The 18883-nt window shown below is 36.9% G+C and overlaps 1 protein-coding gene across 30 annotated transcripts in view; it reads right to left on the reverse strand.

Moving 5' to 3' along the window:
• Positions 1 to 1192: 1192 nt before the first annotated feature.
• Positions 1193 to 18883, reverse strand: part of LOC122549365 (band 4.1-like protein 3) — a 180268-nt gene continuing 162577 nt past the window's right edge. For 24 of the 30 annotated variants that reach the window (XM_087986006.1, XM_087986008.1, XM_043689073.2 and 21 more), the window contains 6 exons: positions 15912 to 16316; positions 10695 to 10823; positions 9220 to 9318; positions 6993 to 7073; positions 6191 to 6307; positions 1193 to 2437 (listed from right to left, as the gene is read on the reverse strand). In XM_087986006.1, coding sequence (XP_087842132.1) covers positions 6197 to 6307; positions 6993 to 7073; positions 9220 to 9318; positions 10695 to 10823; positions 15912 to 16316 — 825 coding nt within the window. In that variant the 3' untranslated portion in view covers positions 1193 to 2437; positions 6191 to 6196. The remainder of the gene's footprint in view (positions 2438 to 6190; positions 6308 to 6992; positions 7074 to 9219; positions 9319 to 10694; positions 10824 to 15911; positions 16317 to 18883) is intronic. The other 6 variants (XM_043689076.2, XM_087986014.1, XM_043689086.2 and 3 more) reach the window with 4 other exon arrangements.

Below are 18883 nucleotides of genomic sequence, written 5' to 3' on the forward strand. Positions count from 1 at the left end.
TTTTACCTTACGAATGTTGGAAATATACATTCTATTTTTATAAAGGGCTTTGTAAACAAAGTTAAAAATCACACAACACCAGATTATAGTCCAACAGGTTTATTTGGAAGCACTAGTTTTCAGAGAGCTGCTCCTTCACCTGCAATCCTGATGAAGGAGCAGTGGTCTGAAGGCTAGTGCTTCCAAACAAACCTGTTGATCTATAATCTGGTGTTGTGTGATTTTTAATTTTGTACACACCAGTCCAATACTGGCACGTCCAAATAATCTGTAAACAAGTTTGTTTTTTCAGTTAATGGTGAAAGAATACAGGTTTTGGAGCTACATACAGCACATTTGGGCAGCTATTTTAGTAGCTTCATTTATTTTGCAATATTGTGCTATAGTAAATAGGGTCATAGAGATGTACAGCATGGAAACAGACCCTTTGGTCCAACCCATCCATGTCGACCAGACACCCCAACCCAATCTAGTCCCACCTGCCAGCACCTGGCCCTTGATCCCTCCAAACCCTTCCTATTCATATACCCAACCAAATGCCTTTTAAATATTGCAATTGTACTGGCCTTCACCACTTCCTCTGGCAGCTCATTCCATACATGTACCACCCTCTGTGTGAAAAAGTTGCCCCTTAGGTCTCTTTTATATCTTTCCCCTCTCACCCTAAACCTATGCCCTCTAGTTCTGGACCCCAGGGAAAAGACTTGGTCTATTTATCCTATCCATGCCCCTCATGATTTTGTAAACCTCTAGAAGGTCACCCCTCAACCTCCGATGCTCCAGGGAAAACAGCCCTAGCCTGATCACTCTATAGCTCAAATCCTTCAACCCTGGAAACATCCTTGTAAATCTTTTCTGAACCCTTTCAAGTTTCACATCTTTCCGATAGGAAAGAGACTAGAATTGCACGCAATTGAAGCATTTGCTGGATTTGCCTGGTATATTTTATACAAAAGACAGACTTAATTAAATCAATTAATAACTCTAAAATAATACATAATTTATAATAGCTAACTTTATATGGTTCTTTTGAGACTCCTGCAGCTTTTGGAAATTTTCAGTAGACAATTAGGAAACCTTCTATACCTTTATTAAGTGATTTCAACCACTTAAAAATATTCACATATATTTTCTTGGAAAAATGTGATTTTAGTTAAGTTGTTGGACAGAATAACACAAAGCAGGCTGTTGATGCCTTTACCACTTTTATTTCACCATGAAGGAACATACATTCAACATTTATTACATTGCAGCAAAAAAAGTATTTTACTCTATAGTTAGCTGTGTAGTCTTCTGTAAATTATAAATGCATGATGATTTGAAAGCTTTCAATGGGGTTTGCAATTATTTTCTGCTTAGTTTAAGGCTTTGCTCGGAATCTGGAGTCTACGCAGAGTGTTTAAAAAGAATCAATGGTTTTATAGTCAATGATGAAAATGAAAGGTCACAGGTAGTAAACAAAAGAGATTCCTTCTAGAGCAGACACTTTCACTTGCAACATAAACCGAGTGAAACAGACTCAGTTTAAAAAGGAATACTGACATCTCCTCTAAGGGAAGTAAACATTGACAACTATTGATGGATTAATCTACCTGGCCTTTTGGTTCTAACTTAAAAGAATGTGCTCATCTAACAAAATCAAATCATTCAAGTAAAATATATATTTATATATATATATTTCTTTAAAAAAAATATGTTAGGTGATATCAAATTATGCCAACAAAGCACAAGATGCAGCAAAATAACTTGTTCTAATCTGTGTAAGGTTATTCATGTTTTCACAGGCATTACCATTGTATATCAAGGTTTCCAGTTATAAGCTTCAAGTTGCTTAATATGATAATAGATATGGACTTACACTGCCATTGGCACATCTACTGTAAGGTATGACATAATCCCTCAATACAATTAACATTTTTCACCAGAATTACGGTGAAAATTACTGTGTATAAATGAAACCAGGTACAATTGAAATGAATTACTGCTGATGTGTTATCTTAATATCAGCTATAGACTTTTTAAACTGGCAAACAAAGGTTTCCACCCGTGTCCCCAACCCAGCTTCCTTTTAAACATTAATGCTCCAATATATCCTTTGCTGTTTAAACCTGCTGATAAAATTATAACTTAAGAGATGTGGACACCTTACTATACGGATCTGGAAAATGCTTTTCTCATTATTCCTTTTGTGACAAAGGTTTATTCTAATCATGCAATATTCATCTGCTGTTTCGATATGCTGGAATGAGGTTTTTTTGCCAATGTTTTTTTTAAGTGAGAGGGGTCCTCATACAACGTGCTCCAGTATGCTTGATGTGAAAGGTCATTAGTGGATGGATTCAGAACAAATGAAGTCATGTGTATGACTCCATTTAGACTCCAAAATCATTCCTAATGATGTATATGCATTACTTCTTTCATGAAGATGTGGTTACTCCTGCAAAGGAAAATGAAACATGAAGTCCATTAATGAAACAGATTAATTGGAGGGTTATCAATAACTCTGTAGAGAAGTATCAAAATGCATAGAATATGCAGTATGTATTTTCAGTGTTAGTAACTTACATTATGTTAAAATTGCACAGCTTTTAAGAATGACAAATATATTACAACTCCTCTCTTACATTTACAGTTTGATATAAGAGAAAAATATAACAACACAAAAACTAGAACCCAGCACATGGGACAGGAGTCTCATTTAAAAGAGAAATAGAAAATGCAAACTTCCAAAAAGGTCCATAACAGCAAAATGCAGTGGTAAGTTATTAGGCAGCCAAATAAATCAAACAAAATAATTGATAAACAAGAGGTTGCAACTTATTTTTAAAATGATGCTCAAAGTTAGATCTTTTTATGCAATGGCAGTGTTTTGCATTATTGGATCAAATTATAGCAATCCAACATGGGATGTTGCTGCATGATGCATTTTTTTGGTGAGCCAACAGTGTTTGTTTTTCAGTACACTTAATGATTGGTGTAGTTTGAAAAACAGACATCTCTCTTATTATCTGGGCACGTTTGCTCAGGGAGGTGCTTTTCACTGACTTGTAATTTGCTGAAACAATGCACCTTGAGATGAACATCAGTTCGATTGGTGTGTAATCCAGTCCTCCAATGGTGAATTTATATTCAAACTTGCTGGAGCACTTATTAGAATACATCACAGCAAGTACAATGGTGATTCACATTCTGAAGCTGATGGTTAATACATTAATCCCATGTGCTAATGGACATGAAGCTAATTAAATCTGCCAATCTCCATTTTGGACACCAAGAATGTTAAATTAATTATTGAAATTTTAAACAATTTTAACAAATAAGTACTAAAACACATGCAAATGAACAGAACTGGCTGATCAAGGATCTGCTGAGACCAGAAAACAGATCCAGGGAAGGTATATGGACATTCACAACCAACTTATTTAAAGGACAGTGTGTTCCAGGGCAGCATGAATGAATCATTAAGCTGCTTTTGTTTGGATTGAGCGTTGGGTTGAAAGGGGTATGGGTTGCCTTAACAGTGCACACTTTGGAGAAGTGTAGAACCACTGTCAAAAAATTGTGTTATCTGCACAAACTGACTCCAGGAGTTGCTGTCAGTCTCAATGGAGTAATAAATGCCCAGTTTTACTGTCATCACTTCAAAATTCAATACCAATGATGGAATAGATGTTCTTCATTAAGGGGCCCTGCATCTTTAAAAAGGGGGCTTGGTTTTGCCACCTGTACATACCTACCTCAATTTCTGTATTTTGCTTAATATTCAATTCTGTCTATTCTACTCAATATAATTGACAAATTTAATTATTAATCACCAATTTTTCAATTGTTGAAATTATCTAATTAAGGCGCAGTCATTTACTTTCAGTACAAATCACGTCAGCGCCAGGTAACAGAATTGCACTGATCCAGTTTAAGTGAAATAGCCATTAATTTTAGAGGGGCATGGGGTGGACAATTTGGAGAGGGAAGCTGTGATAATGGAATTCTATTTTTGTAGGATCATGATAGAGGGGCAGAGAAACTTTGGTACTATGCAAATAATGGTTTGAGTAACCTATTCCAATTATTTTGGAAGATTTGTCTTAGTGTACATTGCAGCCACACCAGTATTATGGCACAACTTTCTAGCAATTTCCAGCCAATGTAAACTACCACTAAATCATGGTTTTCAAATAAATCTTTTAAAGTTCATTTTGATAGTTATCTTTCCAATTTTGATGGAAAAATAACAAGGACTTTCATAACAACAATTTCTGGTTCATATCAAGATCTAAGTGGATTTTTAAAGAAGTATTTTATTATATTAAGTTTGATTAAAGAAAAACACTAAATGAAAGGATCATACAATTTCCAAACATTGCGTTTTTTAAGCTTTGCTGGGATTTAACCACTGACTTCACAGAATATTTTACTCACAATAAAATATGGTCAAGGAAAGCATGGGCTTAATACATTGCAAAGTTTTACTCCCAGATAAAAAAATGAAATGGTAATGGCATAAAAATGATATGATTTAGGACATGCAAAAGCACAGTAGAAAGACACATCAGTGGAATTGTGGAGGGTGAGACTCACGTTTCTTCAAATCACCATAAGCAGGCATACAAATCACTCTCTAACCCACAGTTTTCTATTGTAGAGTGCTGCTAAGTCAATGAACTGCCTCACAAACTCTCCGTACATTTGTATTGCTTATGATCACATATTGTTCTCCTTCTCAAGTTGAGAGAACATAGCAAGATAGACTGGGACAAGTTGCAGATTTTACAGGTTGACAATTAGTATCGAATAGCACTCATCAGTTGCACATTACATTTTTCCTGTAGCCAAAACTCTAACTTGTCCTTTACATTGAGACAGAATGCAGTGTATAAACAAAGTCATCCTGGGAACTGTTAAACTTCACTCATGTGACACATTTAAATGCTCATTAATTCCCCCTGGGGTTTGAGCTTAAGAAACATATGAATAAACTATTTCAGCAATACAATAAAAAGACTCACTAGATCAGCATCAAGCAATTTTATTTTCTAATATGTTTTGGACCCAATTTGATTGGTAATCATTACAATATAAGGCAACAGTGTACAAATTAGATCATACCATTTATTTTGGAAAATTAGTGTCAGTCAGTGTGCCAACTTATTTCCATACACTATAATATACTCCACAGTTCACACTATCCCATCCATCTAATCCCCTGAAGGAAAGGTCATAGAGTCATAGAAATGTACAGCATGGAAACAGACCCTTCAGTCCAACCTGTCCATGCCTATCAGATATCTCAACCCAATCTAGTCCCCCTGCCAGCACCTGGCCCATATCCCTCCAAACCCTTCCTATTCATATACCCATCCAAGTGCCTCTTAAATGTTGCAATTGTACCAGCCTCCACCACATCCTCTGGCAGCTCATTCCATACAGGTACCACCCTCTGCGTGAAAAAGTTGCCCCATAGGTCTCTTTTATATCTTTCCCCTTTCACCCTAAACCTATGCCCTCTAGTTCTGGACTCCCTGACCCCAGGGAAAAGATTTTGCCTACTTATCCTATCCATGCCCCTCATGATTTTGTAAACCTCTATAAGGTCACCCCTCAGCCTCTGACACTCCAGGGAAAACAGCCCCAGCCTGTTCAGCCTCTCCCTGTAGCTCAGATCCTCCAACCCTGGCAACATCCTTGTAAATCTTTTCCGAACCCTTTCAAGTTTCACAACATCTTTCCGATAAGAAGGAGACCAGAATTGCACCCAATATTCCAACAGTGTCCTGTACAGCTGCAACATGACCTCCCAACTCCTGTACTCAATACTCTGACCAATAAAGGAAAGCATACCAAACGGTCTGAAAATTATTTTTCGATCCCCAAAAGCAATTCAGTAAATTACTGGATCAGCTCCAGTACCATTATATCTAACTAACTGCACTGGTGACAATTTGTTTTTCACCGTCAACTAATATTATGTGCATCTTTTGTTTGTCATATTCACAATTAAGTTGTAAGATTTTATATTGAAGTAAACATTGTGTTCCATTACTTGTGACTGAACACATTACAGAGCATCCCAAAGCACTTGCCTATGGGTTATAGAGTTACAGGTGGCAAATTAAAATTATAGATGTGCGGAGAGCACTATGGTACTGCACAGCAGCTTGTAAAATATCAGGCGGATGCAGTTTGTTCTTACCTGTGGTCAATCATCTCCGTCTTCTGGTGTGATCTCTGTCTCTTTGTGTACCACTACTTTGATCACAGACATATCAGGGTACTGCTCTTTGACCTCTTTAATTGCCTGAGCCAGGGCCTAACCCAAAGAAAGCCCCCGAGGTATAAAAACAGTAGGTGGGACATGCATGATCAGAAGCAGGATGGAGAATTATGATGAATTTTTCTCAATTACTTGATTGATGGAAATGATTGAAAGAAAACTTTAAAATTTCTACTAGAAGGAGCAGTAAGTCACACAATTGTAAGCTAAACATACAAACATGATCTCATCCTTCTTGAATGTTGATTTTAGTTCTGTAGTAACCTGCAGCATTTAAATGTTTCACTAGCTTCTGTACTCATTGCTTCACAATAAGTGAGCTTTTAGTATTTGCCCCAGAACTCTGACACAGCAGCTACATTAGCTGGAGCTGCTCACACACTTGCTCATTTACCACCTCCCTCCTCACCCACTCCTGTACAAGCCGCAGAAAATGTTCATTAAATAATTAGTGAAATCTAAAAGTTATTTCTTTATTCCGTTCATAGTTTTGGCCACAAACGCACTAGATTACATTAATCTCCCCGAGTTGCCATATCATGACTTACAGCTCCTTTAAATTGAAATGCAGTTGCTAAATTAAATTACAAAGCATGCAGATTTTAATTCCTTGTTGCTAATAGTGTTTCTGTATACTAGATTAGTCTTTTATAAAACAAAAGCTATTTTACTTAGTAGCCTATTTAGATGCAAAGTGACCACACTTAATGCGTTAACCTACCTGATCATGGTCAATGTCAGCATCTCCTGTAATAACAATTCGTTTCTCAATACGTGTTTCTGAAACTCCTCCTTTCACAGTCTATAAACAGAAAGTTGAATATGGTTAAGGCTTAGATAAACCCTCATTACAACTAGCTCACTGGATAAATTTACTGACAGGAGCTGCACAAAGTATCGACTAATCCCCTAAAAATTAGATTTTCACAATTCTAATTTGCTTCCTACAGCGGTAGTGCAGTCGTAAGACACAGCGGACGTTGAGTCCTGAGCCACAAGTTCTGGATTGAAGTCCCACTCCAGAACTGTAATGGGGGTGACAGAAGGTGTCACAAAAAGGGACTGACATTGCATTCTGCAATGTCAATCATGGTCCACGTCCACAGCAATGACATAAGCAGGGCAGGAGGTGCTTGCACCAAATTAAAACTTTGAATATACTTCAGCCACAATATTAGGGCAAATAAGACTTCATATAATAACTAATGCATGGTTTAAAAGACTGGAATGTGAGAAATGGGTTCCATTTTACGAGGCACTGGCACGGTACAATTGGGGAAAGTGGGAGCTGTACCTTTGGGATTATCTACGCCTGAAGCATGCTGGGACCAGTGGTCTAATGAGCCACATAACCTGGGAAGTAGTAGAGGGGAAGGGATTATGTTTGAGAAGATGTGGTAAACGAGAAAATAAAGACAAAGCAAGAGGAAGGTATTAATGCTGGAATAGGAAAGGGTAGAGTTGCAAATCTAAGAATAAATCAACAGATAAGTCTAGAGGTTACAAAAAGGAATAAAAGATCAAAGGTAATAAAAGTAAAGGTTCTGTACCTGAATTCTGAGTATTCAAACCAAAATAGGTGAACACACAGCACAAACAGAAATATATCCTGTATGATCTGATAACCATTATAGTAACATGGCTGGGATTGTTTTAGGAAAGGTTTGACAGGCCAGCTTGTATCTGCTGGAGCTTAGAAGGATAAGAGGTGTCACGTTTGAAACATAAAAGCTCCTGTGGAAGTTTTGACAGTGTAGATTTGGAAGTGATACTTCCTCCTATGGGAGAATCCAGAACTAGGGATCATTATTTAAAGATCAGGGGTTGATCTGATTTGAGCCGGAGATGAAGAGAACTGATTTCTTAGAGGTCCGAGAGTCTTTGAGATAGTTTTAATCAATAGACAGTGAAAAGAGAACCTTTGAATACTTTTAACTCGGAGACAGATCAGTTCTTGATAAGCAACAGTATGAATGGTTAGCAGAGGTAGGCAGGAATGGGGAGGAATCAACTCAGCCATCATCTTACAGAATGCTGAAAGCAGCTTGAGGGTGAGCGATGATGGATGGTTTCTACTAACTGATGAGATGATACAATTGTAGCAACCACAAAAGGAAACTAAAGATGTTATAAAACACTCTTTTGCTGACATGTTTATAACCTAGAATTCCTGACCACAAATAATTGCTCAATCAGAATCTAAGTCTTGATTCTGTCTTGACAATGCTTGTTAAGTATTATGTATTGGAAATCTAGACCAAAGTTACTTTTTAGAAATGTGCTGATTATAAAACTGCTCCATATTTACTGTTCTCTTATGCAAAGCTCCCAAACAAATTTACAGTTATCTCTCTGCATTTCATAGAATATATTCCTCAGTGCAGCACACCTTCTGGATACAATTTAGCTTCATGGTACCAAAAGTATCAATCTCAAGCCATTATAAAACACTACCTAGGTGCATACTGATTAGTTACATCACGATACACAAATTCATGCACAGGTTATGGGATATCAGTGTTCCTCAAATTCCAACATATCATCATTGCTGTTCTAACTGCACAAGATGTCACAACACAACCTACAGAATTCCTTCTCAGTAAGGCAGCGATGCCCAGAAACAACTGATACATTAAGGTAAATCTGCCGACAATATTGGCAAATTTAGGTAACCTACTTCAAGAGCAAGTATGTCTCTTTTTGACCATAGTAGCTTAAACTCTCTGATGACAAGAGGAGTTCACAAACAATATGTGTGGTAAAATGTTAGGGTATTGTCAAGATGTGTTGTAACACAAAAAAGTGTAAGTTCTCAAAAGTGCAAAGAAAAGACTTTCAAACCAGTCAAATGGAAATTCTGAATTTTGTATACTGTGGGGTCTAGTCTGCAAGATCAGCAAATTCAAAATATATTTTAAAGTGAACTACTGAAATGAAAACGGAAATACCTTAGTGATGTGTGTAGTGGTTGTAGTACTTGAGGTTTCTGAGGTGATCGTCTGAGCACTCATTAGAACTCCTGGGTCACTGTCAGCTGTTGAGTCCAACTTACAAAGGAAAAGAAATATTAATGACATTTGCCAACCAATTAATACATTACAAATAACTGAAGTTGTTACAAGAAAAAACATAGCTTATTTGCCACAACTCTCTGAATAAAGTCTCTTTAAAAAGATCTTCTTCCTGCGGCTAAAAAACATAAGCAAGGCCTTTGTAATGAACAGTAACAAAGATCCCTGTTGGAAGTTTGTATTTATTACTAATTGCTCATCATTAATATCATTCTTTGAAATAGATGTCACAGAAGTTTGATTAGCAGAAGGCAAGCAGACTGGATTTTGCAACTTGAAAAGTTTCATTTATTATTATTTCTATTTTTTTCTGTTATAATTTTCATGTAATCTTAATAAAAGGCATGGCTTCTTTGCTAGGGTCAATGGCAATTCATCGATTGACCTTCCACTCCCTGGATAAGCTATGACACGGAAAACTTAACCATGTTTCTCTCATCTATTTACAATTCAACATCAAAACTCCTTCAATCAGCTACAGGCTTCCACAATCGCAAGTGAAGCTCCCTCCTTTACAGTATCAAGACAAATATTTTACATTTGTTCAAACACATTAGTTTTAACTTTACCACTTTAACCTTGCACTTCTCATATTAAAATCCTTCATGCCTCTACTATGAACTGCACAGATTTTCCATTCTACTTGGGTTTCTGTCAGTGTCATAGCCCATTTATCTCTCCCAAGCAGTGTCAGCTCCTTCCCTGTATTTTTGACACATTTACTGTGGCAGCAGTCCATGTGCTGGCTACATCACAACCTCACTGACAATGGTGCTAACATTCCAACTCTATTCAAAGTCTCCTTCACACGTGGAATTCTGGCTACTAACTATAATTCTTGGTCAAAAGTTTCTCTGGACACATTTGATACCAGCATTGCCAATTGTTTCTAAATTCTTGATATTCCCAATATGCACCCAATCACCCAGGTTACAAATTCACTAAAACATTACATAATTTATGTATATGTTAATCAGTACTAAGGCCAATTGACTAGAGGTTATTAAAATTTCCTTTAATTCGCTTGTTTATAGCACTCAGTTATTATTACATAAATAGAAAGAATGGTAGTCGCTCCAATTCGCGAGGAAAGGCAACATTAAACAATACCAGGACCAATATTTTTTACTGAATATTTTTAAGTAAACTGCAAAATGATAAAACAAATGACTGAAAATGTTGAAGATCTGAAACCAAAACAAAACTTGCTGGCGAAACTCAGCAAGTCTGGCAGCATGTGTGTGAAGAAAGCAGTTAGTTTCGAGTCCAGTGACTCTTCATTCGAACCTATTTCTCCAGCAATTTGCTTTTGTTTAAGGACTGCATGCGGCTTCCCTCAACAAGCGTGTTACCTTGGATGATTCGTAGGTGATCGTTTTAGTCTCGGTGTGAACTACAGGCACATCCTTCGTGCAAATCTCTTTCCCATCCTCCTGACCCATACTGTCAAAGCTGACAGTTTCTGTTTTCACAACGGGTGGCTATAAGGAAAAGGACAAATAAAACTCAAATGTAAACAAATCTCAAGGCATTTTCATTCCCAGCATTCATAAACCAATCCTTCCATAATATCATACATGCCATATCAGTTTTAACTTGATTTTACAAGGACAGATTTTTCTTCGTACTTGAAGCAGCACAAGAACAGATCTACATATCAACTTGCTCCTATGTTCCCATACTGTTTTTTAGATTTGTTGTTGAGTGATGGAATTCATATATAATACAGATACCCATGTAAACATAGGGGTTTCCCACAATATGGGGCCTCAAACTAGCTACTCATTATCAGTCCACATTTTTATGGATGTATCTCTTTATTTCTTAAGGTCTAGCTACTTCGGTCTGGGAATCTGGGAATATTTTATAATTTGGGGCAGCCCTACAGTATTAAACAATATACTCATAAGGTTGCATACATCTTGAGTATTACTGAAGGAACATATTTTGTTATCAAAACTGTTTTTTTTTTTACATTGTTCCACTGTCACGTTATTAAAATTTCAAGTGTAAAATACAAAAGATAAGGAGATCAAGAGTTATGTGGAGAAGGCAGACTCAATGAGCCAAATGGCTTAATTATGCTCCACTACCTCTCAGTTTTATTGGCCTGGATTTTGTAATGAATGTTAAACTGTCAGCATCTGTTATTATTTCTTTGAAACGGAAAGCAATTTCTGGATTCCACACACACACAAAGTTATAAGCAGAAATCTAAAAAATTACTTTCGTGACTGCACACTTCACCAGATGTGAGATTGAAGTCTTTGTAGACTGCAATTAATTAGAAATTACCAAATGGACAAGAATTTCCTCTATTTGCATTTTAACATTGTTGACTAAATTCATGAAAATATTATGCTTTATTGCTGAGGTGTAATTATCCTATCAGTGTGCCAAGAAGCTCTGTCTAATGCCAAATTTGTTGTTCTGATTAAAAAGGCATATTAAATAACAGAGAGTTTAAGTTTGATATTCCAACTTCCACTGTGCAAGGCACAGGAATTTACTTCCTTTTCTTTAAAATGCAGCAAAACGTCATGTATAATCAGCTCTACTGTCATCTTACTATTTTGCAAACAGATCAGGAGGGGTCTTAATCGATTCATTACATCCAAAAGTTAGTTAAGCTGCTTTTTATTTTTGACCAGAAGGACAAAGGAAAAAAAAGTAATGGTTGTAGAGATATTCTGGTATTGTCAAATCAAAAATTTAATTTCTTCTTTTTGTATCACATTAGAAAGCTTTATTTTTCATTAAGTAATGTTCTGCAGAATTAAAACTTTAAAATGATAAATTTAAGTCAACAACTATAATCTAAGGGTATATGTAGTCAGCAGGCTACACAGGCCAAAAGACACAGAACAATGATGGAACAAGATCTAGTGTTATTCTGGCAATTAGTGGGCTTGTTTCATTCAACTGGACACAAATAATAAAGGCAAGGAATTGCAAACTGTATTTATTCTAACGTGCTGCAAATAATATTCAATTTATGACTGTGCATGCCAGAGACAGACATTTAAATTTTCCTCCATTATTCCTCTCCTAATATCACAAGATCATAAAGTACCAAGAGTAGTTCATTTAGCTCCTTGAGCCCCTACTCTATCATGCAAAAAGATCACAACTTAGGTCTGACTTCAAGTCCACTTTCACACCTGGTCCTCATACCTCAATTTCCCTCAAGACTCTTAGCCTAGAGTTAAGAATTCCAAAACTTTGCAGTCATTTGAGTCAAAGCATATCCTTCACTTTGGTCTTGAAAAACTCTATGGCCCTGGCACTATACTATCCAGGGAAACGATAGCTCACCAGCTATTCTGCTAAGCCTTTTTTAAACCTTTTATGTTTTAATGGTCCCGTCTCAAACCTCCTGAACCTCAGGCTATTTAACCTCATATCATAGGACAACCCCTCTCATCCTAGGAATCAATGTAATGATTCTTTGATACTCTACTTCCAAAGGTGAATATATCTTGTGTTATTGTGCATTTTAATTCTTGCCGTTGCAAAGAAAGTGGGCCAAAAGGAGATATAATGTGCAGTACAAATCTGACAAATGTTTAGCAACAGAGTTTTATTTTGTTTTGGACAAATCAGAACAACTTCAATCTCTGAAGTATTTCCATTGATGAGGCCATTCCTGTTTTCTTGTTAATTCAATAACGTTCTGTTGAATTGTATTAAGACTGGTTTCTTCTTCTACTCCAAACCCCTTGCAATAAAGGCCTTCCTAAGTGCTTTCTGTACTTGCATTCTAACTTGTCCCAGGTTTAAAGAAAACTCAGGCTGAACCATTTTTAAAAACAGAGGTAACTTCAGTTAATCCTTCCAGTCTATTCTCTGATTTGTCTTTTGAAAACATGGACACCAGCTTCTAGCATACAAGGCAACTGTTATGAATATTCAAGTATGGACTGCTGTTTCGTTGGCCTAGATTTTCAAGTTGCATTGATGGTTGAACTGTCAGCATTCGTCATTACTCAGTAATAGCAACCTCTGGTTTCTGCCCGGTGCATGAAAATTCAAAGACTGTTGTCAGTCATTCACTGCTGTTCCACCAGGAATGCTGTTGATGTCCTCACAGATGGAAATCATTTGGAAACCACAGATATGACGGAATTTTCTTTTTTTTAAAAAACAAGATCAGTTTCACAGTTAAAATTCTGGAAAATATTATACTTCATTAAATGACTGCATGGATTTTAAATAGTGTATTAAGTCATCACCATTTTCTGGGTCACCTTCAGCGGCTCAGAAAACCTTACTATGGAATATCAAATTTCTCCTTTGTGATAAAGGTCCCACCATTTGATCATCTACTTTAATGTGCATATCCCAAGTTTTATTTTTATCTCTGCAACATGATTGAAGTGTGAAGGATAATTAATGTTTTGGTTTCCTGCTTTGCTGTCTGAGAATTCTTTAATGTGAACGGGCTGCCTAACCTATTTCAGCAGTAGGCTATTGTACAAAATGCGGAGGAATGGGATTGAGAGAGATATGGCAGTTTGGATCAGTAATTGGCTTGCTGAAAGACAACAGAGAGTGGTGGTTAATGGGAAATGTTCATCCTGGAGTCCAGTTACTAGTGGTGTACCGCAAGGGTTGGTGTTGGGTCCATTGGTGTTCGTCATTTTTATAAACGACCTGGAGGAGGGTGTAGAAGGGTGGCTTAGTAAATTTGCAGACGACACTAAGGTTGGCGGAGTTGTGGATAGTGACGAAGGATATAGTAGGTTACAGAGAGACATAGATAATCTGCAGAGCTGGGCTGAGAGGTGGCAAATGGAGTTTAATGCGGACAAGTTTGAGGTGATTCACTTTGGTCGGAGTAACCGGAATGCAAAGTACTGGGCTAATGGTAAGATTCTTGGTAGTGTAGATGAGCAGAGAGATCTCGGTGTCCAGGTACACAGATCCTTGAAAGTTGCCACCCAGGTTGACAGGGTTGTTAAGAAGGCATACAGTGTTTTGCCTACGAATAGAGGGATCAAGTTCCAGAACCATGAGGTTATGCTACAGCTGTACAAAACTCTAGTGCGGCCGCACTTGGAGTATTGTGTACAGTTCTGGTCACCCCATTATAAGAAGGATGTGGAAACTTTGGAAAAGGTGCAGAGGGGATTTACTAGGATGTTGCCTGGTATGGAGGGAAGGTCTTACGAGGAAAGGCTGAGGGACTTGAGGCTGTTTTCGTTCGACAGAAGAAGGTTGAGAGGTGACTTAATAGAGACATACAAGATAATCAGAGGGTTAGATAGGGTGGACAGGGAGAGCCTTTTTCCAAAAATGGTGACGGTGAGCACAAGGGGGCATAGCTTTAAATTGAGGAGTGATAGATATAGGAAAGATGTCAGAGGTAGTTTCTTTACTCAGAGAGTAGTAAGGGTATGGAATGCTTTACTTGCAACAGTAGTAGATTCGCCAACTTTAAGTACATTTAAATAGTCATTGGACAAACATATGGATGTACATGGAATAGTGTAGGTTAGATGGGCTTCAGATTGGAATGACAGGTCGGCGCAACATCGAGGGCCGAAGGGCCTGTACTGCGCTGTAATGTTCTATGATAGCACAACTGATATTGGACAACATAGATTCCCTGTAGCTGGTCCCACAAGGTAATTCATTTCAGAAGCACAATAAAGTCTAAAATATCGCTGCAGACATCTTTCTTGGAGCACAGAGAATGACCATAAAATCCAGGCCAATCTTTTCCTAGTGCAATTTGCCCAAAATACAACAAAATCCATTAAGCAGAAATTGGGCCAAAACCAAAAAAACCTCTCAAGAGCTTAACTTTCTCCTGGATACATCAAAACTACTTTAATTTCTGAAATAATTTGTGTAGTTATATTGTTTAATAAACAATTATGTAAATGTTATTCAAATCTCATTAGAATATCAAAAACCTACTATAAAAAACTTCATAATTTGAGATTTGGAAATATTTGATCTTGACAGAAAAGAATTTGAAGCTTCAATAGTGAACCCAGAGGTGAACTGGTGCCAGGTATTTACAACAATTTGGTTTGACTACAGCAAAAAGAGGCTCTGAAAATCATATCCCAAAGAAGACAGCATCATATCATCCAAAGTTAGATCAAAAGCACTGCAAGCTTGCAGGAGGCATTTTGTTAAGCAGAACAGCAGCATCTCAGAATCAGTATGATGAGATGATAGCATGCAGATACTAGGGAGTAATTTTAACATAACATATGCAGGGTAAAAGAATAAGCTGTCCATTTTACCTTGCCATTTGTTTACTTTTCACTTTAAGGAAAAAAAAAAAGCAAAATTCAGTTCTGGCCATTTTCTTGCTGGTCACGTGGAGTTAAATGACCTTTTAGGTTTCTAAATGACAGTGACAACAAAATATCAGCACTGCCTTAAAAAGTGCTTTGAAACACTTGAATCAATAGCTACGAATGATAGCCAATCTCATTGCAATCATTGCATTGCAGGCTTTCTGCTATTTTCAAGTTTAATTCTTTCCAATAGTATAGCAAAGTAAATGAGAATGATTAATAATGACAGTTGTTGAGGTGAGTGAAACCAGTTACCTCAAACTGAGGTTTCTCTTCAGATTTATCTGAAGGCTTGCCTGTCAATTCAGCCTGTTCCTCCCACCCTTGAGCAGAAGCAGGTCCTTCTGCAACTTCAGCTATCGTTTTATCCACTTTAGGACTTGCCATCTCCCTCTTGTCCTCTTTGGTCTCTGTGGTCACCAGGCAATTCAGACCCCCTGCATCACCAGGTGTGAGAGCTCTGCCCAACTCGGCTACAGTATCCCACTCAACTGCTGCCAGCTTAGCACATACAGCAGAAGCATCCTTGCTTGCATGCACATTCATCACATGCTTTTCTTCCATCACCATTGCTTCTTGCATTTCCTTCATCGTCTTCTCCTGTTCGTGGGTTTCCATTTGCACCACTTTGGAACTTACTTCCCAATTCATTTCAGATTTCTAGAGGAAAAAAATAACTCCGCTATGACAATATGTAGTATATACATAACTATTTTGTAAGTAAACAATTTAAACAAAAGCAAAATTGTCTCCATCTTCTTAAATCCCTGTGTGACCCAACCATATACTCAGTAAAATTGAACTTGAAAAGCAGATTAATGAAAAGCATACTTGACACTGCATATCCAGTACAGAAGCATTGCAAAACTTTAAATGATTGAAATTCATGAGTAGGATAGTTTATTCAGTGTGGGAGGTTTTACATAAATTGATTTTATAAAAAGGTCTTCCTGACTGTTCTATGTAAAGCATGCCTTAGGCGCAGAATGTTTAATGTAAAGATGAAAATGTCGAAGCATTTTGAGTTTTCTCCAATTACTTCCTTCCTTTTCCCAGCTGATTGAAACTCCCATTCTCCACTGCAGAACTTTGTATCCCTCACTTTATCTGTACGTATGATGACATTCTGCACTAGCATCATGAAATTAGTAAAACTTTCAAAGCAGACATTGAGTTAAATAAGACACATATGGAGTCAGAACAGTGTGGGGTAAGGAATAGAAGTAATTACTAGAAGCATACATCATTCTGCAAAAGAAGAATTTCAGTAGCTACAAAGCACACTATTATTAAGTATTATTGCAAGTACAAACAAAATATAAGTGCTATGCTCTTTAAATTAAAATGAAAGCAAACGATTTTTCCAAAACAAAAAAAATCAATCCACCAACCCTATGAGTTATTTCATCTGGGCTCTGCTTGGTTCTACTTAATTATGAAGGCAACATTTGCAGTAAAGACTTAAGAGTGTGCCAAACTCCTAACAGAAATACTCAGTGTCAGTATACACTTTGTATTTGAATTGATTATTACATTTGTATATACACTTTTGACAAATTCTTAAGTTTAGATAATTTAGACAAAATAAAAGCTATTGTATTAGTGAATTTTTACTTTAGGAACTTATTCTTGAATGGAACAAACCCATACTAGTGAATACATTCCCAGCCTCATTACTGCTCAAATCCAATAATCAATCTATTGAAATTAAAGTATACTGAACATAAATAAATTTAAAATCGGTTAAAAGTAAATGAACAGAAGTGCGAAGTTAATGGCTCAAAACTCATCAATCATGCAGTCACGCTTTTAAAAAAAATAGAAGGTATGACCTGTCAAAATTATGCACACATACAGCGAAATGTGGGCCCAGAAGTTATCACAGAATTCTTACAGCACAGAAAGAGGCTGTGAAGTCCATTGTGGCCATATCAGAACATGGCAACACTGTCCCAATCTCCTGTCCTTTCATATAGCCATGTAAATATTCTCTCTTCAGTTGCTTATCCCATTTCCTTTTAGAAGTCATGATTTAATTTGCCTTTACCACCCTCTCAAGCAGCACAGTACAGATCCTAACTACTCACTGCATAAAATATAATTCTTCATGTTGCCTTTGATTTTTTTTGCCAACTGGCTTAAATTTATATATTCTGAACCTCTTGGAATTGCTCTTACGTTGCTACTGTAAACTGATTGCATGGAAATTGATTTTCTATTGCACAAGATTTTTTTCACACTTTTGGCAAATTTATGGCTACCAGTTGGAGCAGCTTCAAGGAAATTTCCAGCATAAACCTTTATGGATTCTAATGCATGTACTGGTCTCTATTTTTTATTCCTGCTCATGTTTTGCCAATGCAATGTTAGGATAAATCATTTTTTGTGCATCTTTGGGTTAAAATAAAATTCCAGCTAAAATATAAATAAATCTTCAAAAAAGATCACCAAGGTGCAAGTATTGCCAGCACAATGACTTAAACAATAAATTTACAACAAATAACATGCAATTTAACTTTCACAAAACACTCGTAAAACAAAATGTGCAATCTGACAAGATGAGCTAGTTGCAATTGTATGCTGTTAAAATCCCACAATAGAGTCCGTACAGCTTCTTAAATAGGCAAGTTCAATTGGATACGCAATGTGCTAGAGGTAATCTTACATCCGATGACTATGAACCACCATTGAAATGGAGGGTGCTTTATTCTTAAAGTTAACAATGGAAACACTTCATAAACACACTTTTTAAAAAACTTCACAGAGTGCAGGTAAATTTATGTTGTAACAAATTAAACATGACAGCTCTGTAGCTTCAGCACAGACTTGCCACAATTCAAGTTCCTGATCACCAGCTGCTTCACTGTGAGAAAGCACCAAGTGGAAGCCAGATATCCCCTACACAGATGGAAATGTGAGGGAGAATCATTCCCAGGTTCACCATCACAAACATCCTGGCCCCATTTGAAAGTGACATTAGTAGAAGCCTGGAAAAAGTTGTTTTCATGGTAGATAAAGTTGCCAAACTCTGCAGGATGGCACTAGAGGTTCAAGGGATTAGAGAATAATCTGCCTCAGGAAAATATCATAGTGACAGTTTTGAAAAAATAGTTTCAAAATGTTTTGGATGCTTTTGTTTATATAAATAAAATGTTTGGACATGGCAAAAGAACAGGGTCAGTCTGATCACTAAATTACCTAATTGAGTATTCATTTTCCAACTGGCA

Source organism: Chiloscyllium plagiosum, unplaced genomic scaffold, assembly GCF_037043375.1.
Source record: "Chiloscyllium plagiosum isolate Xiang-an unplaced genomic scaffold, Cpla_swu_hap1 HiC_scaffold_4, whole genome shotgun sequence".
Taxonomy (NCBI): domain Eukaryota; kingdom Metazoa; phylum Chordata; class Chondrichthyes; order Orectolobiformes; family Hemiscylliidae; genus Chiloscyllium; species Chiloscyllium plagiosum.